This window comes from Sphaerodactylus townsendi, linkage group LG02 (genome assembly GCF_021028975.2).
Source record: "Sphaerodactylus townsendi isolate TG3544 linkage group LG02, MPM_Stown_v2.3, whole genome shotgun sequence".
In the NCBI taxonomy this organism is placed as follows: domain Eukaryota; kingdom Metazoa; phylum Chordata; class Lepidosauria; order Squamata; family Sphaerodactylidae; genus Sphaerodactylus; species Sphaerodactylus townsendi.
Genome location: NC_059426.1, coordinates 135,308,709 through 135,334,467, shown reverse-complemented (window position 1 = coordinate 135,334,467; position 25,759 = coordinate 135,308,709). Strand labels below are relative to the sequence as shown.

General features: G+C 41.1%; 1 protein-coding gene across 4 annotated transcripts in view; it reads left to right on the top strand.

Moving 5' to 3' along the window:
* The first annotated feature begins 10,079 nt into the window (after nucleotides 1-10,079).
* PRKD1 (protein kinase D1) overlaps nucleotides 10,080-25,759 on the top strand; it is a 137,860-nt gene continuing 122,180 nt past the window's right edge. For 2 of the 4 annotated variants that reach the window (XM_048485114.1, XM_048485109.1), the window contains exons 1-2: nucleotides 10,080-10,187; nucleotides 11,500-11,679. In XM_048485114.1, the coding sequence (XP_048341071.1) occupies nucleotides 10,170-10,187; nucleotides 11,500-11,679 (198 nt within the window). In that variant the 5' untranslated portion in view covers nucleotides 10,080-10,169. Of the gene's footprint in view, nucleotides 10,188-11,174; nucleotides 11,680-25,759 lie in introns of those variants that run through there. The other 2 variants (XM_048485113.1, XM_048485110.1) reach the window with 2 other exon arrangements.

Sequence of the window (25,759 nt, the reverse complement as noted above, 5' to 3'; positions counted from 1 at the left end):
CTTATTTTCATTTTGCAGCCTTCAAAGCTCATGCTACCTATATGTTGAATATTCTGTGCTTCATAATATACAGAGCAAACTAAGATAATGATTGCTATTTAGTAAGAAAGATGAAATTCCAAGGATTTCAAGAAGGTTAGGCCCTAAACACATCATGCTATCTTCTGTGTGTTGTGGCACATCAGTGGTCACATTAGGTATCACTCAGCAAGGGTTATATCTCCTGACAAAGGTTTGATTCACACTTAGAAGCTATGATGCTCCCTCTCTTTTTGCATGGAAGTTCACAAACTTAGATTATCATTTTGAAAACTTCAGGTTTATGTTGCTTTAAAACCCTCAGAAATTAGAGAGCAAATAATGCCTTTCCTGTTATTTTTTATAAGCTACATCAAGATTTCAACTGTTTTCTTTATATTGTAATTTATCTGGGTTGTGTTTTTACATTTTATTTTGCCTCTGCTCTTGATTTACAGCAAAGTGTGCTACTTTCTTCCCAGTGTTTGAATGTTGCATTTGTCTTAGATAAATATGCAATACAATTTGTAAAGATTACTGTACATTATTTACTTGTGGGAAGAAGTGGGGTGCTTTTCCCCAGCATTGTCCATTACAAAGAATGTTTGGCAATGCTGCCTTCATTACTTTCCACATAATTGGATATAAATGGCTTTTAATTTTAAAGGTGTACTTTCCATAGTGTAACCATAACAACAGCATCATCACATATCCCAAATCTAGATGCACTCTTCTCCATACCTGGTATTAAGCCTTTTTGCCGCTTTAACAATATGAAACAGGTTCGAATACGACCAATATAGACGAAGTCTTGCACCATCAGCTAGATCTGAATTAACAAAAATACCAAGCAAACTAGTGGATAGGGTTCCAGAGACCAAAATGGATACTTTTAACTTCAGTGAGATAGTGTCCCTTAACCTTCTTTTTTGTTATTCACACATTCTTTCATGTCACTTGATTTCTTACGATCTTATAACAATATATGAACTGTCCACCTAGAAAAATTATGTTAGAGCTGACGCTGGGTGATATCACTCTGTGTAATAATAAACTGATGAGCATTTGGGTGGATCATAAAAGATACACAATAGGGCCATCTGCAGCTGGAATCTCTACATAATCAGGCATCTCTCAAGATATGCAGAAAATGTGATTGCAAATTAATCAACCACCCACAAACCAGATTGATTATAACTAAATATGTTCCAGCAGGAAAAGAATGCTAAGAGCAGCTGGATATCTGTTTAAGAGGGGGGAAAGGTGGGGTACCCTCTCGCATTATGAGGCAAATCTCATGAGCCCCAGATAACTTAGAATGCACGAGGACAAATTCCTTGTTTTCTCCACCTAACTTACTATTTATAATTCGGCTTTTTTATCTCCACTAAACAATTCAAAGTCCCCAACTCATTTTATTAATTAATTAAAATAATTATACTTTACACATCTACTTAATCTAAGTCTCCAAGTAGTTTACAATCAAATTGAATACAAAAGTAATCTACAGTTCTAGCAGATATGTTTGACTCTCCTTCGGCGAAGAGTAAAACAAATCTGCACAATGGCCCCACCAAGGGTTAGCCTTCATGGGGGAAACCGAAGTTTGGGGGGGGTGGAAATACTTTTTTAAAGTGGGAGTAATCCCTGCAACAAGAAAAGCAATATCTGCAAAATCACAAGCCAGCTCCAACTTGTTTCTCCTGAATACCTGCTTCTAGCCATATTTTGCTACAGCAACAAGCAGATCAGCTTGGGAGCAGGGGGGAGGGCAGAAGCCGGGCCATTGGTTGCCAGGCTCCCGGGAGCCCAGGGGTGGGGTCAGCATCCTCGGTTGTCCTCAGCCCCACCCACGTGGATGACAACATGGGCGAGGCTTGGGAGCTCAAAGGCAAAGAAGCAGCAGGACTTCCTGCTGCCTCGAGCCGGTATCTTTGCGCTGGACTCTAGGTAATCAGCGGGGCTAGATGTTGTGTGGGTCCCCTAATGTGAACGGATTAGGTAAAAAATCTGGGGGACAAGGGGTAACACTGCCCCAAGCAGATACGCAACTGCATGGGAGGAGGAGAGAGGTGATTTTATCCTTCTGTAGTATTCCATATAGTCCAAACAAATTAAAGACAAAATCACAAGCAGCAGTATTTAAAAAGGTAAAGATACCTTTTGTGCAAAGACCAAGTTATTATTGACCCATGGAGTGAAGTCATATAATGATGTTTATTATAGGCAGACTTTGTTTACAGGGTGGTTTGCCATCTACTCTTCACCCACAGCAAGCCAGGCAATTATTTTAACAACCTCAGGAAGATTTTAACTTCAAACTGTGAACCTGATCATTTGTGGGAATGCAACTCTGTTTAAAACAAGATAAACCACAACTCTCAGATCACCCTTCCTCAGTGGTGGGATCCAAAAAAATTAATAACAGGTTCCTATGGTGGTGGGATTCAAACAGTGGTGCCGCTGTACACGCACCTCCAGTCCCTATTGGGCAGGGAGGCTGCTTTAGTAACCCCTTCTCGGCACTCAGAAAAAATTAGTAACCACTTCTAGAGAAGTGGTGAGAACTGGTTGGATCCCACCTCTGCCCTTTCTACTAATCAACTGAACCTTCATTTGGACTGAGCTTCAGTTTATGGGTCCTCATCAAGAAACATTTTCAGTTTAAGGAAACAGACCGGAATATAATATCAACCCCCCCCCCCATAATATAAAATAGATGACCCTGAATTTAAAATGACCTCTCTGAAAAAGTAGTATAAACAAGTTTTTCTTGCATAAAAATCAATATACAAGACCACCGTGGAAATGATTACATTCCTTTTTGTACCTCTTTGCATTGTAAGCATTCAACAAGTAGCAGTGGATCATACTGTTTCAAATTAATAAAGGCAAGAGACTGACTTTTTAACTTGTTCCAAAGCGTAGTAGGCAAAGTCTCAGATAAACTGAACAAATGGCAGTGTAATCTTAAACAAAATTATATCCTTCTAAATCCATTGAAATCAGTAGTCTTGGAAGAATATAACACTCCTCTCCCACAATGTGTTCTGTAGGCTAGGAAGACACTTTCTTTCCCAACAGAAGACACTTTCTAATCCAGCAGGACATTTAAAATTAACTACTTGCATTAACCTTTCCTATCTAAAATGTTTACAAACTCTTAACAAGTACCAATAATGTATGCTAAACTGTGTAAATCCTAGTCAACTTTGGTTTGAAGCATAGGGGAAGAAGCAAAAGCACCTTTAGAGTACTAATCTCATTCAGAGACAGGGGTCAGTAGAAGAACAAATATAGGCTATAATGGTAAATTGCCCTAAGTAGACATGTTTCATTCCATCTGAGATATTGTGCTTGGATGTGTTTATACATGCTCTTCCAGTCCTTTATAACAATGTTTTGATTGCATGAAGTAGGCTCAATGACTCTTCATCCATTTGTAAGAAAGAGACAACATGAGTTCACTTTATGAATGAAAACAGGGACTGGTACTTAGATAAACACAGAGTTCAAATCATATGTTGGCTCTTTGTTTCAAACACCCAGCATCTTTAGTCAGTTAGCAGCTATGCTCAGTCCTATAATGATAATGACTCCTTTTGCATTTATAAGCTTGCAAAGGCCAGCACTTTGGCAAAATTTACCTCCTCCATTTGTATTTCTTCTTTTGCTTCTACTAATTTATAACAACTTTAATAAAAGAAAATGCATTGAAATGTCATTTACAGTTATAAAAGGAGAATCCTCAATTCTTCAATAATGTCCATTATGTCTTGTATTATCAATAGCTTTAATTTGGTACCCTGCAAGATATACTTAAATACACATTTGAAAATATGGACAATTATGGAAACATATGCATCATTATCTGCAAAATGGCTACCAGTTTATTTGCTTCCCCTCAATGGCCCTGGAAAGCTTTTCTTTGGATATAGATATATACACAGGAAGGTAAACAGATAAAGGATTATTCTTCAACTAGCAATAAAGTCCATGGTATGAAAAAATACAATGGACTCTTGAAAACTAATCCTTCCAGGGCAAGAGATGTGGACAAGGCATATCTACAGGAAATGGTGCCAGGCACAAATACTGAAATTGCACCCCCAAACATTCCAGCTGTGCCAAGGATGATCCCCCCTCCATTTTGCTGTTTTAAACTTTCTCCCCTGCTACCTCAGCTGTCTCTCTGTCTTTATGCCCTGATACTTCAACTCTCTTTTTGCCTGCCCCCTAGCTCTCTCTGCCAGCCTACTTATTCCAGCTCTCTTTTCCTCTCTTCCTACTACAATTCTCTAATCTCTATGGCCAATTCTATACAACATGTTTGCTGCAGCCCACTTTAATTCTCTCCATGGCAAGCAAGACCATTTGTAGTACAATTTTAATTTTGCTTCGCCGCCAGAGTTCACAAATTTGCCAGTGAGCATGTTTCCTCCTCCAAAAGCTAACCTTCTTACTTCCTCTCACTGCCACGCCCCTCCCCCTCCCCTTTCCCATGATGCTGGCTCCTTCAAGTGAAAGGAAAGAAGCTCACTCACACGGGCTTAACCAAAACACACCAACTTCCACAATCTATTGATATATGAAGATATCGACATATAACAGAGTGCTTGGAAATAACAAGTCTTTCTGTGCTACCAGGGCAGTGGCAGCAGCAACAGCAGGGAATTGCTTTATTCGAATTTGTGGGGGGGGGGGGATTATTTTTGGAACAGTAATATTGATACATGTGCAGTTTTAAGACTAAGCCAGCAATCCTGACTACTGAGTGTAATAATATTATGCTTTAAAAATAAGTGCCTTTAAGATCTGTGCCTTTAAGAATTAGTTGATGGGCAGAGTTAAGAGAACCAGCCCGAGAGAGTTCCTCTGCAGAAAAACTGGGCACCCAGGAGGGAGTGCCTCCTCGCATGTAACAGAGAAATGTAAAGAGAACACACTACAAGCCCACTGAGCAGAGAAAAGTCCCAAGGTCAGCATTCCATGTTTCTGCCACCCGAGCCCAGGTTTCATTCTCTCTTTCTGGCCATCTCTCTTTCTTTTTCTGCCTCTCCCCAGCACTCATTGATTTTCTGCCCCTATTCCAACTCTATCTTTCTCTCTTCCCCCCAACTCAATTCGTCCCCTCAGTTCAACACACAAACAGCGTGTCTGGAGTTCTCCGGGTAGATATGGTGAGGCCTCTCCCCTCACAGGCCTGCTCTCACCACCTCAGCTGGTGCTGTTCTAGGTGTGGCAAGGCATTCCACCTCCCCCCAAACAGCCTGGGATAGGGTGACCTGTTTAGTCCTGGCTGCTGACACCAAACTCACTGCTGATTTACTTAACAGTTGGTTCAGGCAAGGAGCAGAACAATCCTTTGAGGACCCCAGAACTTTAAGAAATGTTATTGGCTGAGTGAGGAGCCTGGCAGTTGTAATATCATCATCAGTCCTATATATTGAGAAATGGCACTCTCTGGATTATGTCTCCCAGAGTCCTTCGCTTTTTCTGCTTCCTTGTTGGGAACATGTTGCTCAATTATATAGTAAGATAAGATTTCATGGATTTCATCAGTATATGGAAGCTGCCTGGCTGTTCACAAGTGCTTTTATAGCCCCAACAACAGTGATGACTCCACACCAACTTTACCTTTTGTAACCTTCTTAAACAGCTAGCCTGTGATCCTAGCATCAACAAAATCTGTTTGCTAAAACATCTAAGATGTAACTAAACTATGAGTAACATGAGTTGGGATATGAATACTTGACCTACTCACCTAGAAAATACTTCATTAATCTTTTCAGTTCTGGAGTGCTGGGAGGTGGGAGGAGGGGCTCCCAATTTGTTCACAGCATTGTTTCTGCCAGCAGAAATAGCTATGGAGGGAAAGGAGCCGGTTCCTTCTTTATGTGGCTCATGGAGTGATTAAACCTGCTTTATTTGTGTGTGGCAAGTTGGGCACCTATATCCCAACTTGCATCACTTGTAACATTTAGTATGAATCTTCATATTCTGGACTACAGAATACTATTATCTACATGAGCTGTTAAAGAAATTTCAAATAGACACTATTAGTCTTTTCTGTTTCTGTTTCCTTGTTTTGCCTGCATAATATGGGGCACTTAGGCGTACTTATGTGGGAAGTTTAGACACAGTCTTGTTTGTGCTCATAAATAGAATCTTTCATTGCTGTCTGATTTACTGGATCAACTCCCCCACAAACATGTTGCATAAAGAGGATGGGAGCAGAATAAAGTTAGAGGAATACAGATTTTTCCAGGATGCATACAGAGAAAAATTAAAGCCTTAGATTAGAATATGTTTAGAGAAGTACTTTTCTTGGCTAAACCTGTGTGATGAAACTTGTGTTTCATGTAGGAACACATCATTCTTTTTCCTGATAAGTGGTTGTCTTCCCATCTTGTGAATTGTCCCTTCATGCAATGTATATTTATTTGTTTTGTAATTCAACTAAATAATGATTTCAGTCAGTGACTCTGATATTTATGATATTTCTGGCTTCTTGTGATTTCAGTTACCTTTCAATAATATAGATAGGTGGGGTGTGAGGCTTTTGAAATGAGCTTATCAGCCAGTTACCCATAGCCAATTATTATTGATTTTTGTCCTCCATTGTATGGAGACTTTGTTATTTGAATTAAACAATCATATACACTTTAAAAAATTGGGCTATGATTACTCTCAGCAATCCTATGTATTAAACAAATTAGTATCTGGGTTGCGCAGTGGCGAAGCTACAAGGGAGAAGGGGGTGCGCTGTGCACTGGCCTTGGGGTGCAGAAAATTGCCCTATGCTCCTCCTTCCGCTGTGGCACCCCCATTAATTAATCCCAACCCTTTCCTACACCACTTGCCTTAGTTCCTTTCACTCCTTTTGAGAACTTTTTTCCCAGGCTGCAGGCGTGCACTTTTCGCGGTAAAATGGCGATGAGGAGCTTTCGCAGTTCTCAGGAGGACCTTTGGGGCTCTAAAACTATCCTGGGAAGTATAGTTCCCATCAAGCCGTTTTTACTGAGATCAGGCCTTTTGTCTTCCTTGGGAGTGTATTTTAGTTAGTCCCTGCCCCTTTAAGACTGTTCCCTGTAGGCAATTTCCTCTCTTTACCCAGCATCCCGTTTTTAGTCAGTCAGTCAGTCTCATTGAGGTGCAAAGGGAAGCTGGGGTCCCTTAATATTCGTGACGTTCACGAGTCCATATGGTGATCCAAAGAGGAGTCCACATGTCCCTGTGATGGTCTAAAGAGAGCAAGCCAAGTCTATCAGCATCCAGAGCAAAGACCAAGACCAACAGAGCAGTGAGGAAGCAAGAGACAGTGTTCCAACTGAAAGAAGCCAGAAAAGGGACATAGCTCTGCAGCTCCTGTACTTTCAATCGGCCCGGATCAAGCAGAAGTAACCCCCCTTAGTCAGAGTCAGGGAGGAGTTAGGGGCTTGTCCATCTCTGTAAATAAAGCCATTATTAGAACTGTTAAGACTGGCTTGTGTCTCGACCTTTCTGTCCCAATCGAGAACAGGGTACCTCCAACACTCACTTGGGGAGGCAGAACATGGCCTAGATTCCACGTATAACTTCAAATAAAATTCCCTTCTACGATGCTTAGGTGGTGATCATGCAACATTGCCTGGCAAGAGCATTCTATGCGCTGTAGGTTTTCCCATTTTATGGCATGGCCTCCCTAAGGAGGATCGAGAAACCTTCCAGACTACTTTCATCCCATAGAAAACCATTTTGCAAAGACAGCAAAATCAAATTCTTCAGGAAGATACTTTTGCAACAAGGGAAATGGCTGTAGTTTATGGTGCTCTTTATTGTATGCATTATGTTCTTTCTGTATTGTTTTCAGGCAGCGGGCAGTGGTAGAGTGGTGTCTGGGGATGGTGCTACCATGCTGCCTCCAAAGAAGCAATTAGCTGTGTGGACGTTGGGGGAGAAGGAGAACATTTTTAAAAATGACATGCCTACCTCAGAACAACCCCCTCCATGCTGGTATGGGCATTTGTAGTGGCAGCTATATGTGATCTAATTTTTATAATTCTCTATGTTTCCTTTTGTCTTAATTTTGTAAATCAACTAAATATCCTTGTATTCGATTGTCTACGCTGTTTCTTAATTTTGGGATTTCACAGAATGTTCATGGGCAGTCCAAATGTTCAGAGAACAAAGCTGTCAGAATGTTTGCAATCTACCTTCTGTGTGGGAAGAGAAAGTTGTCAGTTTGGCTAAGATTAAAACTTCAGACAGGCTCTATGGCAGCAGTGGCTTCCTTTGAAAAAGAAGAGTTTAGCTTTATACCCTGCTTTTCTCTCCTGTAAGGAGACTCAAGATGGCATACAAACTCCTTTCCCTTCCTCACCCACAACAGACACCTTGTGAGGTAGGTAAGGCTGAGAGAGTTCTGAATGAACTGTGACTAGCCCAAGGTCACCCAACAGGAATGTAGGAGGGTGGAAGCAAATCTGGTTCACCAGATAAGACTCTGCTGCTCATGTGGAGGAGTGTGGAATCAAACCCAGTTCTCCAGATTAGAATCCACCTGTTCTTAACCACTACACCACGATGGCTTTGCTGCTCTATAAAACTGCACAGCACCAAACCCCAAAACAAAGAAATAAAAAAATGGTAAAAAATAATCAAATGTCTGAAATGAGAATACAAATTTTAATAAAGGAGGTATTCAGTGACTGGAACCTCATAAACCCACACAATTTAAGAGAAAGTATTCAAAGATGCATGGGATATAATAAAGGTTTAGGCTACAGTTATTGTGCTATCTATACTGACCTTGCTTTCTCCTAACAGCAATATAAATAGAGACTAAGACTAATTTAATCTAGTTTTAGAGTGTAAGGTATGCTGACTCAAACTTTATCAAGGCTAGAGCAAAACACTCACATACAAATGCTCTGATTGCAAGTTTAACCCTAACTCTTCATCTAGATGAAGCTTCACCCACTTTAGGACTGAGAGTGATGTTCCATGTGTCTTGATCTCAGAAGGCCAACAGTGTAAAAGGTTCCACCCCACACAACCTGTAGGTCTTCACTGTGTACTAAGAGTGGAATACAACCTATAGTCTGTAAACACAATACAATATTCAAAACAACATGCTGCAAATTATGCTGACTGAACTGTAGCATTAGCAGCGGGGTTTAATTAGAACTTGGGTGTGCCACAGATCAGTTTTGTACCCATTATAGCGGTAGACTTCAGCCCCTGGACATGTGAAATAAACAGCAAGTACAAAGTATATTTCCCTCACTATTAAATGCTCACAGAGTAATTCTTCCATGATTCTCCCATAGTGTCCAGATTGTCTGAATGTAGGTACAGTGCTGGACTTAGACAGAGACCAAAATTAAACAAGTACTCGGCTACTTTCTCACAGCATAACCTCTCTCACAAATGGCTGTGCTAAAGCAAGCTACAACTGGTAATAAAGAGTAGGGGGAAACTGTGATAAATATATTTAAAAGAGCTTCTCAGGCTTAAATTATGGGATCTCTAATTTTAGAAATTAGCCATTGGATGCCAATATCAAAGGTAAAAGGACTGAGATATCCTGTTTAGTACTCCTGATGCCATCTTTTTAAAAAATCCTTATTCCTTGAATGCTGGTGCATACAGATGTGGGTTGTATTTGTTATAAAGATTGTAAAACAAACTCCATGAGAGGTAAGAGTTTCTACTTGGCAAATGACATTCTCTAGATAGGATGTTTTTTCATGTTTACTAAATAGAAAAATGACAGGTGGTGGGTGGGATTCTTCTGATCATTCCTCAGCCACAAATAAAGCACTGAGGAGGAGCAGCAGCTGAAATGAGGGACACAGCAGTCAGCGGTGGCATCTGCCTCAATAGAGTCCCAGCTCTGTGGTGACAGCTCCCTCCCTCTCCTATCAGCATGTGACTGGCTCTTGGTGGGGGGAATGCCACCACTCACTGCTGCTCTGCTGGAAGGGAGACAGCTAGGAAGGGCTGGCTGACAGGTTTAAGCTCCTACTTTCATGCAAATCATACCCAGCCCAGAAGCCGCCACAAAGCAGGAGCTATTCAGAGTTTCTTCAGACTCTGCCAGCCAGTCTTGTTGCTACCTCTAATCATTAACAGGAATAGCAGCACTGGAAGGACCAGTAACAGCTGGGATGAAGGCAACTTTGAAGGTACTGAACGAAATGGGGCATGGGGAGGCTGAGACTGTCTCTACCATTTCCCCCTTCTTAGGGATAAAACAAGGAGAGCTCAAGTTGAGGAGAAAATGAGGACTGTATGGCCGGGGATGGTAAAAAAAAAAACTGGGGACAAAAAGAGGAAATTAGAATATCAGGGACTAAGTAAAAGCTCAATAAGGGTTTAGTAATCCTTTAAAGCCAGAAGGGAACTTTGGGTGTTATTATGGGTCAGGGAGGAAGCTACCAAAGGAATCTGCGTAATGCCCATGAGGAAGAATAGAAAGACAGAATCTGTAGAGGTAGGTTTTGTTCAATGTACATAGGACCAGACCAAGACCAGACCACATAACCCCACAGCTCATAGGTAGCTCCATTTAACTCAGTGGGACTGGCTTCATAAGACAGGAAGAAAAATTCTGGACAAAAAAAATGCTATGGATTCCAGGGCATCAAAGGGCAACGGGGGAATGATGAAAGGCCTTGGCACTAGATCAAAAATATAAAGAGATAGAAGGGGAAAGTTACTTCAAGGCCAGGTGGTGAAGGAAAGGCTCAATGACGGCTGCCAACCTGCCTCTTAGGAGGGCTCCTGGGCTTTTAACAGCTGTCTGACCACCCCAAGTAGGTGAAGCCGGCAGGAAAACAAACTTCACCAGGTGCACTTGCTCCCCTCGCAGCTGTTAAATGCAGAAGAGCCCCGTAAAGCCGGGGAGGGGGAGAGAGAGTTGGCCGCCGGACATGAGCTACAAATGAGTGCCATGGAAAATGTTGGCACCGGGCTTGGGTGCCGGCCAGGGAGATGACTCGTTGCGCCTTAAACCCAATCCGCGGCATGTTTACTCAGACGGCAGGCAGCGCTGGCTGAACTAGGGCTGCCTCCCAAGCCGGTGCGCGGGGAGGGGGCTGCAGCCTGCCAGGAAGTGCGAGTAGACCTCGGGCTCCCCGGCTGCGGGAACCCCCGCCCGCTCCGCCACTTGGACGCCGGCTGAGCTGCTGCTCTCGAGGCGGCCGGGTGGCGGCTCTGGCGCCTGTGGCTCCTTTCCCGCCCTTCCCTTCCCTTCCCTTCCCCCCCTCCGAGCGCGCTTGACCGCCCAGGGGCCGCCGCCGCCTTCAGTCCGCCCCGCCAGCAGTCCAGGCGGCACCACCACCAGTGCTACTAGCACCTCCGCTGCTCCCCCGGCCTCCCTCCGGGGCGCATTTTCAGTAGAAGGAAAGGGAAGACGGGGCAGCGACTAGGCGAATATTTGACTCTGCCTCTCTCTCTCTCTCTCTCTCTCTCTGCCTGCCCTTGTCCCGCGGGAAGTTGTCGATGAGCGCCCCGCCGGTCATCCGGCCGCCCAGCCCCTCTCAGCCGGGCAGCGGCATCTCCTTCCACCTCCAGATCGGGCTCAGCCGCGAGCCGGTGCTCTTGCTCCCCGACTCGTCGGGAGAGTTCAGCCTGGCCCACGTCAGGGAAATGGCTTGTTCCATCGTCGACCAAAAGGTAAGCGTGCTGTGCAAAGCCGGCGCCTGTTTCCAGGCCCAGGTCAAGGCGACCAGCCCTCTGGGTATGGGAGGAAAGGAATCGGTGTAACTGCCAGGGTAGGAGGAGCTCCATTCCAAGCAAGAGCTCTTCGGTACTTTGCATTTTGGTTCTCCCAAATCTTTTGTGTGCGTGGGATTTAAAGATAGGCACTTATTTCGATCGCTCCTCCTGGAGGGTTATAAACCTCGTTCTTTCTCCTTTCTCTCCTCTGCTTTGCTATCTTGTCCTTCCCTCTCTCCTATCTATCACTCCGGCTATACTTTCCATCGCTAGCGGCACTGGTTTCCTCTTTGCAGGGATGCAGTTGCCACGCGCGGAAAAAAAAAAAACTTCGCTCAGCTGAGAAGGCACCCCTTCCTCTCCCCTCTCGTGTTTTAGAGCAAGCTTTTGGGAGGCTGGAAGAAATCCTGGTGCTGAGGGTTAACCAGCAGCTGTCAAAATAATAACCCGGCCCCGCAGAACCCGCTTGGAAAGAAAAGTTTCCACTTTGCAAGCCAGAAAGCAAAAACAAGTCGGCACGCTTTGTCGACTCAACTAGGTTCTGGACAGGCAACCCAAAGCCTTCGACGCTGGGCCTCCCTTGTGGGGACATTGGATGCTTCCTCTGTCATTGCAAACTGAAGCCTACTGCTGGTTTGTTTGTGGGGAAAAGCACTCTGGAAGGGAGATGGGGTTGAAGTGGCCACCGTTTCAGCAATACTATTTGGGAACTTCTTCACACTTCTTGCTGCAGATTCTTGAAATCCACAAAGTGAAGTCCATAAAGTTATGTCCACTTGGAGTGTGTGATGAAAAAGTGGTATATGTGGTTGTCATGGTTTTAAACGCCTTTGAAGTCCTCTTTCTAATAGTGAATACTACTGACATTTTAATAGTGATTACTGGGTTGTTTGGATGGTGGCTGTGGATCTGTTAGCATGCAATGGATGCATATTGCAGAAGAGAGGCTAACATGCCATCTAATTAGCTGGCTGAACTAGGGCTGCCTATTGTAATTATTTACACACATTTAAATATCTAGTTCAGCTTGGGGCCAGCCCCTGTTACTTTAAGCAGCAGAAAAAGAACATTGTGTGACTTTAGGCTATTCCCTTTTGAAACTTATAGTGCTCATTTAAAGACTTGGAAAGACAGGCAGGAACCATGTGACATCTATGTTCCAAAGTGTAAGATCAACTGACTTGTAAGAGCATCAACTTTGAGTTTTTTGTTGAGGCCTCAAACAGATTGAGAAGCAAATAATGAAATAGACTGCCGACTAAGAAAGTTTAGGGAACAATAAATCAATTTCCAGAAAGCATCCAGGCCAGTGATCTCACATGCATTCAATTTCAACTTTTCTTAAGATTTTGGTACTAACTCGTATGGTTGTGACTTCCTTCTTGTTGAACTGTGTAATTGTAATTTTAATAGCTCTCCTAATAAATGATGAATTTGTATTTCTGCATGCCCCTGTATAGTTGATATGATGTCCAAAAAGATCAATAATTATTTATAGTGTTAAGAGATTGTGAAGTAGTTAGATTTAGATGCTAGAAAGAAGTAGCAGATGAAATCATCAAGATGTATACACTGGTGCATGGTTGAAAATTTGCCCTAGGCAAGAAGGTTCTAGTGATTGAGGATGGGCTCTGGGAAGAATGAATAGCGTTTTGTCATGAGATTTCTCTCCACCCAATCCCAGGAAAGTTTGAACCATACAAGTGGAAAGGCTAATTTTCAGTTTTATATAAAATTTCTGTTTTATACTGTTATAGTGCAATCCCATGCAGAGTAATCAATAAATGTAGACTGGAGTAACTCAGTATAAGATTGCTCTGTCAGAGTAATGGAACCACTATATGAAAAACACAAACTTATACGCAAAACATGGCCACTTTTAATTCAATTTCTGGGAAGAGGTTGGGGGGGTTATTAGAAGAGTAACATATTTATTCCTTGTTTTAGCTGAATTGTCTATTTTCAGCAAGAGTGCCTGGTGATTTCAGGTAACTTGAACACAATAACTGTAAAATTAGTTCACCTAACATGCAAGTATATCTTACGTAAGTTTTGTACTTTTCTGTCTGCATCATGATGTGCATGCTGGGTAATATTGTGGTAGTGACCTGTGACACTGAATTTCATCAGTAAAACTTAATTGTTTTTAAAGTCTTTATTAGACTCTTTCCGACATTGGAAATGTAGACATTATAGTGCAGGATGGTTGACATCTTTCCCATAACTGCAATGTGGTGATGTTAATAGTGGATTTGGGTGCTGTGTGGTTTCCGGGCTGTATGGCCATGTTCTAGCAACATTCTCTCCTGACGTTTCGCCTGCATCTGTGGCTGGCATCTTCAGAGGATCATCTCTCAGACATGTTTTCAGCCACGTCACAGGCGAAGCACGTCCAGGGAGAGAATGTTAACTAAACACGCCACTACAGCCCATGACGAAGCTCACAGCACCCAAATGATTCCGGCCGTGAAAGCCTTCGACAATACATTAATAGTGGATTACTTTTCACTCTAGGGTAGTCCTAAATCAGGCCTTCTGCAATATGGAGATTCCACCAGACTATGCTGTTTTCTGCATGTTTTTTTTAAAGGCATGTTCTGGCCCCATACTGCTTTGGTTTATCCCCTGATTACTGCATGCATTTTTCTGCCTTTAGTTTTCACTTAGGTTTTTTTTCCTTTCTCCCCACAATGGGGAGTTTCTGACCTGGTTTCATCATGCTGAGCAATGGAACAGTGGCAGTGGACCTCTTTGTTCCTCACCCACATTCTCCCGTCAACTCGCAAGTCTGGCCCAGCTCCCAGGCCAGACCGGCGTCTGCCTGGCCACCCGGCCTGCCACCACACTTCACACTCGCAACAACCCCCCTCCCAATGCCCACACAAGCTACACCGCCTCACCAGGCACCAGCAATGCTGAGTGGCACCAGAGGGCTGTTGGACATGTCCATCACTCACCCGCCTTCCCCTGGCTCCACAGGACCACATTCCCTCTGCCATTGCACCACCCTAGACAACCCCATCCCCCACCCCTCCACGCTGACTTGATTCCTTGTGGGATAGTCCATGGTGTGCTGAAAGCTCACCGGGGGGGGGGGGGTTTGCCCTCAAACAACACAACAGCCCATTGCATGAGAGAAGGCTGGTTCACCCCCTCCTGCCTCTGCTAGGACCCACTGTATTCTCCCCCACAATGGGCTTTGCTGCTAGTCTTTAATAAAGGGATAATTATGCTGATTTGCTTTCTTAATTTAGCTGACTTTTCTCACAGAGACTTAGGGTGGAATATAAATGAATAACTGAAAAGTTACTTATCCTCTTCTGAAGCATGCATCATTTTTAGGACACTTATTTCATTTTCCATAGTGTATCTTTTCCCTCACATATAAAACCCATGAGGGTATGAACTTCTAACTTTGCTTCTACTTCTATAAGATCATTGTAATGAGTTCCTTGATTTCTGCAGTGTCTCTGACAAACCACCATTACTTTTACCACTCTAACAAGAGATAGGCATGATGTCGGAAGTAAGTGGGATCTGCAGAAGAAGGAAATATCAGCCTTTATTTTCTTATTCCTGCAAAGTGTATCTCCTGAATGAGATACATTCTTTTTCTGAGAGAACCAGGAAGTCTAATACAACTGCTGACAGATTCTTGAATATTTAATAGACTGCTTGTTTATTGTACAGTTTTCTGTAGCAAATCATGAAAATTTCAGTATGAATGCACATTCAAACAATTAATTCCACCATGGAGAAATAGTACAGAACTCCTTCCCCAAGTGGATTTGTCTCTCTGTCTTTTTGTGTCTTTTGGCAACAGGTGAAGACCTTGTTTCTCTGGTATGCCCCCAATAATGGTTACTGACTCGTCTTCTGGTTTTGTTTATGTGTTTTTGATTGAATTATTTTATAATGTATTAGTGATTGCTCAACTATTTTAATATGGTTTAAGTTTGCTGCCTTGTAGGGTGGAAAGGTGGCATAAAATGTTTTATTTGATTTAAATAACAATTAAATCACTAGTCAATAAGACTTGGTTTAAATTATGATTTTCTACATAAAGACTCATTCTTGCTGGTATAATCTTAATATTTACAACTAGATGATGGTTTCATTTTTAGAATAACTTATCAGATTACTTTTACAGTTATGTCAGAACTTATTTCTTTGGTTATTCTAGTAGAAATACATAGATAGTTCACCTCACAATAATTTTGTAATTACCTCCAGTTTCCTTCAGGCCACCAGACCTTGCATTTCTTTGTTGCAGTATTTGCATTTTGCATGCATGCCTGCCTTACCCGTAGGTAAAGGAATTTCATTAAAATATTCCCAAACTGAGTCTCCTTTATGGCCTGCTGCCATTATAGATTTTCTCCTTTGTTGGGGAATACTATGGTGAACCTCAGGCAACACACACAGTTTTGATTCTACATAATAAACTGGGGAAATGACTACATGTTTATTGTATGACAAAGATGGTCAGGACATCTCCAAGGTGCCATATTATATGTTAATTAAGAAAAACTATGGAAAGGATGGAATCACTATTGGAAATCAAGATCAGTCTCTGATTTATGAATATATACTTTGGAAAGGCTTTCCTGATTAGAGCACCAAAATGCAGGTACAATTGTTCTGGCATTTTAGTCTAATAGTAGATATTGTGTGAGAAGGAACTAATTTAGGGAAATGTTCTGCTTTTTCCACCCTGAAGTGGGCTAGGCCATGGAGAACCCATGGGGGGAAGCACAAATCTGCGAGATAAGTAGGTTGGCTTTTTGTCATTTGGTCATATCTTGGCACGGTGATGTTAGCTTGGGTAGCAAAGGCACAGTGTGTTAAGGTAATCAAGCCTAGTTCCCTTTTCCCAGGTATGAAATGTGGAATGGGGTAATTTTGAATGAGGCAGGGAACTTTATGTTGCCACAGGGCAGAGATCAGAAATTTGTACTGTGAATTCCATGTTTAGAAATTTTACCAGTATGTAAAGGACTTTGTTTTGTTATTTGGCTGCCTGGTAAAGGAAATAAAAGCAGATGTGCTAGATAAGACCAATAATTCATCTAATGCAGCATCCATTTTCATACAGTAATGCTCCCCAAAGACCTGCAAACAGAGCATGGTGGGTAAAGCCTTCCCTTGAAGCTCAAGCTCCCCCCCCCCCGCTACTCCTCATGGCTAGTGAGGTGGCAACTGCCAGTAAACATTAAAGTTCCACTTAATCTGCCTATCTAGACCTATCCTCCATGAATTTGTATTCCCTTTTAAAACCAAATAAACTATTGCCTGTCATTGCATCTTGGAGAATTCAGCAAGTAAATTACTCTTCAAGTAAAGATGTACTGAATCTATTGCCTAGCAATTTCATTGATACCTGTGGCTTGTAGTATTATGGGAAAGTGAAAAAGCCTATCCACTTTGTATTTCACGGCTAGAATCAACTTGTGTTGTGCATTTCTATCCTGAATGGCTGTGGTCTGGTGGTTTTAGCTCCTAACACTTTACTTAGGCTGATGAATTGTATCACCTAGACTGGGGTTCTGCAAGCAAATGACTCACCACGTTCAAACCATCAGGACACATACACATGCAACTGCAAATGAATTCCATCAGGACACTTGCAAATACACTGTAGCCCTTCCCACCTGAGTGGAAGATACAAACCACTCCGTACTGAGCCATGGAGCAAAACACGCATCTTGCATTTGAAGATGTGGGTGAAATGTTAGGAGCTAACATCACCAAACCAGAGCCACACAACCTGGAAAACCCACATCCACTTCCTTTATCCCATTCAGAGTTTTCTACACTGCTTTCAAGTGTCACTCTTCCATCAGTAGTTTTTTCTTTAAATTAAAAAGTTCCCTCAGAAGGTAGGTTTTTAGAACTGCACTGTCCTTTTAAAGACACATTACCTTTAAAATCTTAACTCCATGTAGATTTTTAAAGATACAGGAACCAGAAATCTACACTGTCGTTCTAATGTGATTGCATGATAGATCTATATGATTATTATACTGACAGTGTTGTTATGTATCCCCTTTTGGAATAATCCCTAGCCTATATCTTGTCTTTTTCACAGCTACCCCACATGGAGCTAAGATTTTTACTGTGCTAACCACCAGTATCCTAGGATTTTTTTCCTGTCTAGCCACTTCCAGTGCAGACCAAATCAGCATACATTTTAAAAAATCACATTATTGCAGAGGCCTCCTGGTTTCTTTGTGTCAAATGTATATTACCTTTGGGTGGTACACATCCCCTTCATTTGCTGTTACATTGGGGTATCTCTGTCATGAAGTTTAGATTCCACCCCTGACTAATCTAGGCGACTTGACAATCTCTCACAGTGATACCTGCATCTCCTCTCATCTCCAGTCATCTCTCTCTGTCCCTCTCACTCCTCAGGAGATAAACTGGCTCCTCCCCCCCCCTCCCCGCTTGGCTAGGAATTTTTCTTTCCCTAGAAGTTTATTTCTCTCTTTTACTAGAGTAGGGTCCCCTTTCCCAAATTGCTTTTCCTGCCAACACCACATGTTTATATATAGACACTAAACACATTTGAATTATAAGGTTCCAAGAATTCTAATCTTGTCGCAGCTCTGACTGAGTTCTAAACTTCACCCATCCTCACCATGTCACACACACACACAGGCTCTGTGAGGAATTAACCCTTCACAGTCAGGTTCATCAGCCTCTGTATGCTCCTAAGTTTGAAGTAGCATTATACAGAATGGAGTCCTTAGGTCCATCACACTGGCTCATGTTTCTTGATTGTTTTTATCTTTTAATGCTTTTCAGGTTAAAACTAGGGCATTCGGCATTATAGGGAATAGTTTCCTGCCTTGGCTTTCTTGCCCTGGGGTTGAATTTATGCAGGTTGCAGTCCTAAGAACACTTTCCTGGAAGTAAATTTCATGGGACTTACTTCTGTGTAGGCTTCAGGATCGCTCCAACAGTAGCATAACTAACGTATTACCTTTTTCAGATGCTTTGTTGCTGTGGCTGTGATATTTTTTGTTAGAGTGGTCATGCTTGTAGACACTTAACCTAAGTTCACCATCTTCAGTGGAAGTTTCCTAACAAAGTCCCACATCTTAGTCAGATATGCTGCATTTGTAGCAGAAGACTTTCTTTCCTGTGCCATTGTCGTATAACTTTCAATACAAAAATGAATCCTGAGATCAAATTTAAATTTTCTGTTTGAAACTTTGAATGGTTCATACCATTCTACCAGGGGAGAAAAAAATTATGGCTATAACAGCAATATTTTGATGTCTGTATAAAGAACTTCATAGGACTGATACAATGTTTTTTTTTAAATGGGAACTGGTTGTCAGTGCTATTACTAATAAATGAAATCAGTGAATAAAAAGTTGGCATGACATCTTGTTGCTGCAATGTTTTTTTCAGAAACAAATAGACATCCCTCTCTTCCCTGGAGCAGAGTTTTTAAGAGTACTGCATATCATCCAAGTATGATGCTGTACTTCTAAATCCTGGGCTTGGACATGTAATCCATTGAACAGTTTTCTGTATTGCTCTCTAGTAGTTCTTCTTCAGTTTTCTGTACTCCGCTAATTCTTCTTCTTCACTATGCATCCAATTCCTTTTTTTGTAATTGCTTTTACATTATCTCTTTGACATGCAGAGTTGCTGGTGTCATGGAAAGGAAGAAAGGGCTACAATTTTCTGCTTCTGTGAGGTAAAATGATAGGAGTAGGGAGAAGGCAAGGTAAACAGCTCGTTCTCTTGTTCTGACACCTGCAACGTAACTCAGCAAGCTTTTTGCTGCTTATGAAGCACTTTGTCTTGGGGACAAATGAGATTGGCGCAAATGGCTAGGATGAAAAGTGTGTCAGGTCCCAGACTGCAGAGGACAAAAAGATGTGAGGGTAGGCGGGAGTCTTTCAAAAGGGCTGGTGCTAAATTTCAGCCTGGGGAATTGGCAGCTGACCTCTCTGCATAATGAGGGTAATTGAATCCGCTCTGTCCACAGCTTGAATTATCTAGTTATAAGGCTGCTGAATTCAAAGGTGCTGTAAACACTGAGTAGATATTGTTAACTTCTACAAATAATTTTTGTAGTAATGTGGCTGCTATCTTTTCTTACTATCCTCTGATTATGAAAAAGGCCTATGTTGACTGACTGTACAAGATAAATTCTTTGAAAACTGAAATATTGCTGAATGTAATTTCAGAGTGTCTATTTTTCAGTCTGGGTTGTCATCTATAACATTAGCAATGGGATAATTTTGTGCCTTTAATAATTACTAGTTTAATTTATTCAGAGTAGGTCAAAATGCATTCATAATTGCATTCATATTCCTACATAAGACTAGTCCTGCAGGATCAGTAGTTTGTCAGCATCCTGTTTCACACAGTGGCCAACCAGTTACTCTGGAGGAGCAATAGCAAAGGTGAGGTTTTCCCTTAATGCTGCCTCCTGTTGTTGTTCAGAAGTTTACTGCCTCTAAAAGTGGACGTTCCCTTTAATCACCTTAGCTAGTAATCACTGAATTTGATGAATCCCCTTTTAAAGCCTTGTATGCATCTGTCTATCACTACATCCTCTGGCAGCAAATTCCATCTTTCAATCATTTGTCATATAAAAACATATTTCCTTCTGTCTGTTATGTATCTGAAACCCATCAACTTTATTGGATAGCCTTGAGTTCTATCATTTTGGGAGATGGAGGAAAAAGATCTCTCTGAGCACCTTCTCTCTCCCATGTGTACATCTTTATTTAGAGTTCTGAATAAAATAGCATATATTTTTCAAAATAAATACCATTCTACAATGTTTTATTAAATAATATTTTATGTAAGTGTTAAAATGATTAGCAGTCGATAAGTGTTGTTACAACTTTATATAAACAACAAAAGTACTAACATTTACTAGTAATCATCTTTTATTCAAATTTTATTCCAGTTTTTAACTTGAACTTATATTATGGTTTGGACAAACAGTCTTTGGAAACTGGTTACCTCAATTTTATTTTGTATCTGGTCATCTGAAATGGTACCTACGTCTGGATTTCATGATTTTATATCTGATATTTCCTTGCTGCGGTGCTTTGACCTTGGCAAATAAAAATATTGATTGATTGATTGATACTAGTAATCAGTTCTTTCAGATGTAGGTTTATGGCTTTTTTATACGGATTTCATTTTTAGATGCAGAATTGGGAAGGACAGGGTAAGGTAGACCTCCATGTTTTAAACTGCTTAGCTTTGGGAGTTTATTAGCCTTACTCAGCAACTGTTGTATAAACAGATTACAACAATTATTATAAACAACTTGTGCTGAGCAAGCATGCATGCCAAAGGCACAAAGCCATTTGCTTTACAGGAAGGGAAGGAATGACTGTCTTGTTTAAGTAACCTCTGTATAGTTACAGAATATGAAAAGTAAACAAATGTCTACAAGATACAGTTCCCTCACATTTAACCTTATATAGATTTATGAGTAGGTCTTTCCTGTGAATTCTTTTTCTTCCCAAAGTCTAACTCCTTTTCCTTGGCAAAAATGTTACTGAGCCATTCATAAAATATATTTATTACTTGTATATTGAAGCACTTAAAAGTGTCATTTTCATGGAGAAAGTAGGACACACCAGCATTTTTCTTACTTTCTGTTTGTAACAGGCTAGTGATGCTGTGGAGTTCATCTTTTCCTATAAATTTGTATGAAGGAAAAATGGGAATTAGCTAGGTAATGCTCATATTTATTGTAGTAGTTGTTTCTTATTTTACTTAAATGGGATTGTAGTCCATTATGGTTATTTGGGGTGAATTTGGAGAGCAGATATCCCTCTGCTCCCTGGCCACTATCCAGGGAGATTCAGTGTGGTGTAGTGGTTAAGACCATTGGACTGTAATCTGGTGAACTGGGTTTGATTCCCCAGTCCTTCACAAGAGTGGCGGATTCTTATCGGGTGAACCAGATTTGTTTCCCCAGTCCTACATTCCTCCAGGGTTACATTGGGCTGGTCACAGTTCTTTTAGAACTCTCTCAGCCTTGCCTACTTCACAAGGTATCTGGTGTGGGGAGAGGAAGGGAAAGAAGTTTGTAATCCGCCTTGAGTCTCTTCTATCTGAAAAGTTGTTCTAGAAAATGTTTAGATATCTGTCATAGAAAAAGATGTGTTTACCAAACAGAGCTATCACTGAGATGTATAACTGGAACATGCCTTGGGACATGTTCAGAGATGTTTTAGACTTAGATAATTTTGTGGAATGTAAGATAAGAAGCATATGATAATCTCATAGCTCTCTCTCTGCTATAACCACATTTAATTTCAATCCACCATGATTTAAGGCTGAACATGCAACATAATGAGTTTGTAGAATATTAATTTGGTAACAGTGGACTTTACCACTTCTTTGTACAGGTGAAGAGACTACCAGTTTTTGCCTGCTTCATCTAAGTAAAAACTCTTAAAATCTCACCTAGCTCATTGTGATGAGAATACTGTGCTACTAGTATACTCTCCTATACTTCATAGGGAAACATTCAAAAATGTAATCCCTCCCTGCTTGTGTTATGGAATAGAATAAACCAGATCTCCTTTTCAGGACTCATCCCCACTTCAGATTGCTACTTGTGTTCACCAGATCTGATACCAAATTTCACCTTATGCATGTGCTTTACAGGCTTGTTTCTGTGTTTGTGTAGTTGTATATATCACCCTTGAATTAATTTATCATTGTTTGTTGCTCAAGTGGACTTTGGATGGCTTTGGATTTGATGATTGGGACCATGGGATAGGATCATAAAATAGCCAGTTTTTAGAAGCATACAGTATTCAGATTTACTTTCACCTAACCAAAAATAGGTTTATGTCACAAGGCAGGCGTCCTTGAAGTAAGTGTGGAGTGTAAGAAATAAAGAAGTCTCTGAATTATGTCATATGTGTAAGGAATTGAGATAGACTAATGGCTCAGAAGTGCTGAGCCAGCTTTCAAGACTCTCTACCGGCAACATGCTAATCTCGTGTATACAAACATTTATGCAAAAAAAGGAAGAAGGGTACAAACTATATTACTTTAGTAGTGTGTGAATTAAGTGAATTACTATTCCCCATTGGAAAGGAAAGTGGAGAGCGAAATGGTGACAAATGTTGTATATTTTTGTAAGTTTTAATTATTTATTTATTGATCAAATTAATTTAAATGGTTTTATTGTATCATTGGCTATGTTTGTATATTGAATTGTGAGTGTTATGGATTGTATTGTCTGTTGACCGTGTGTAAGCTGCCCTGAGCCTGGCCTTTGGCTGGGATAGGGTGAGGTAGAAATTCAAATAAAGTAAAGTAAAAAGTGGTAGCGGAAGTGCACAGGTTCCTTATGTGGATTGCTGTAACTGCATAATAAAATTGATCTGTCTAGATATAGGTGTCATTATGTTTAGTGCATTATAAATGTATGAGAATGCTCTGTGTGTGTATGCTTGTGTGCTGTCAAGGTGCAGTTGATTTATGGCGATCCCCATAGTGTTTTCAAAGCAAGAGACCTTTGGAGGCCATTGACTTGCCTCTGTTTGGCTGAACATGCAACAGTATTCTGAAATAATTTTGACTTGCTCAAGGTCACCCAGCAGACTTTATGTGGAGGAGTGGGGAATCCAACCTGGTTCCCCATAGACTCCACCACTCTTGTCCACTGCACCATATTGGTTCTATAACCAGAGATAATGTACTTTGAGTGACCATTAAGTGGTAGTTTACTTTCCTTTTTGCACAATCTCTATATGCATTAGACGTGAGGCATCTTAAACCTCCTGTTTCTTTAAAGAAAACACTGTCATGCTGATGGCATAGGGAAATGCTGAACTTGTTCATATTTACATTTTATACCACGTTACATGCAATGATTATAAGGTTAACCTGATTAGGAATTGCAGGAATCTTCTGACACAACTTTGAAAAAATAATGTGAAAGCCTTTGTAAAACAAGAGAAGATGCATCTGGAAAGATCTAAGAAGAAGGAACACGATCTAGAAACCCTCCAATTAAAAGCAGAGCTAAATTACCTACATCCTCCTGTACTGATAATCCACCTTCCGCAGCCAGATGTGGCATTATAATTTCATCATAAGTATGTTTACCCCTAAGTAAACTCCACTTATTTGAATGACTTACTTTCTAGCAAGCATGCAAGAGATGGTTTGCTTAAACTAGAGTCCTGTACCTTTGATGCCAAAAAAAGAAAACAATTTTCAGATCTCTAACTTGTTCTGAAGCTTACTAAGTACTTCTGGGCATGTTTCAAAATGGTGCACCTCACAGAATTTTCATGAGGACAAAATACACCCTGTCTACACCATTGAACTCTTTGGAGGAAGAGCAAACGTGGCAGTTTGTGACATTATAATTGATGATTTAATCCCTTCCATTCCTAACAGTGGGTTTTGTGTAGTATTAAAAACAGAAACAGAATTATTAGTACCTATCCCTACTAAAAAGCACCAGATATTCACCAAGAAATATAAACATTAACAATGCATGGCTAGGAGGACAGTTTTCATGTAACTGGCAAGAAAATGACTTCTTGCCAAAGCTGAGTCCCGGCTCCTGCTTATAAATTAAGCTTTGTTACATGGCATACATTCTCAAATCCAAGCATTATTTTTCTTTTTTTAAAAAGAGAGGATTCTCTCTTGCCAAAAAATAAAATCAGGTGCTGAATCTTGGGGCTTTTCTCCAGGATATTTTTTGTTGGTTATGACCCCATACTGCATTGATTTCTGCACACTTTGTGTGCTTAGTTTTCATTTTTTTCCCTGGAAGCTGAATTTGAGTTGCTCTTTTCCTTATGTTCAATGTTTCTGTTGTTTTCCTTGTCCCACCGCTTCCACCCATCTTCAGCCCTGTTGTTATTGTCAAGCCACACCCTCCCCTTCCTCGGCCTGCCCAAAAATCATTTTTGAAAATGGCACTAAAATACTGATACACTGTTGTGTATACAGGCTTAGCAGGTTATCTGAATTCCCAGCTTTCATCTTTTTTTAAAAAAGTAAATCTCTAGTATCTTCCATTATGAGGAAATAGCTTTTTTCCTTATATCTCCCTGTGGGAAGAGGCTAAAGACTTACCTTTTTATTTGTAAATGAATGCTAGGGATTCAGAGAATCTGCTGAGCCCATCATTACAACAATATGTCAATATTTTAGTGATTTTTAAAAATGTCATCATAATATTGACATAAGCATGCACAAGAATTAAAAGGGGAGGGGGTCTATGTGATGCCACCAATGACAACAGCATCTTCCCTTGAAAATCCTTATTGAAGAAAGGTGCAGAAGAAAATTTCACTTCTGTGGCAGTTCACAGGGAGGGCAGAAATGTGGAAGGACCATGCCCAAATTGATTTCATTACTGTGGATCGATTGCCAAGAAAATCAGGAATAAGTGAAGTATGTGGAAAAAGCCTCTGCTGATGCTTTCTTCTTGCCATCAGTTCCTACACTTCACATAACCGGAGCCTAGAAAATCACATTAAAAATATGTTCTTGCAATGTAAATCACCCCAGGTTTTTATAAAGATCTTCCATCATGCCCCCCACCTGCAGGTTTACAAAAAACTCAATACAGGGGGGCCATGCTCGTTAATGGATCTACTTCAGGTTTGGCAGCATAGAGTATTAGTCAGAGTGACATCCAGACAGACTTTAGGTTGCATAGTTTTTGTGTCAGAAATTCACAGACCTGCAAGAAAGCTAGGAAATATCAAACAAATAGTGATGTTCTGGTGTAGTGGTTAAGAGCAGGTGCACTCTAATCTGGAGAACTGGGTTTGATTCCCCGCTCTGCCACTTGAGCTGTGGAGACTTATCTGGTTAAACAGATTAGCTTGTGCACTCCAACACATGCCAGCTGGGTGACCTTGGGCTAGTCACAGTTCTTTAGAGCTCTCTCAGCCCTACCCACCTCTCAGGGAGTTTGGTGGGGGTGGGGGGGAGGAGATTGTAAGCCCCTTTGAGTCTCCTTGCAGGAGAGAAAGGGGGGATATAAATCCAAACTCCTCCT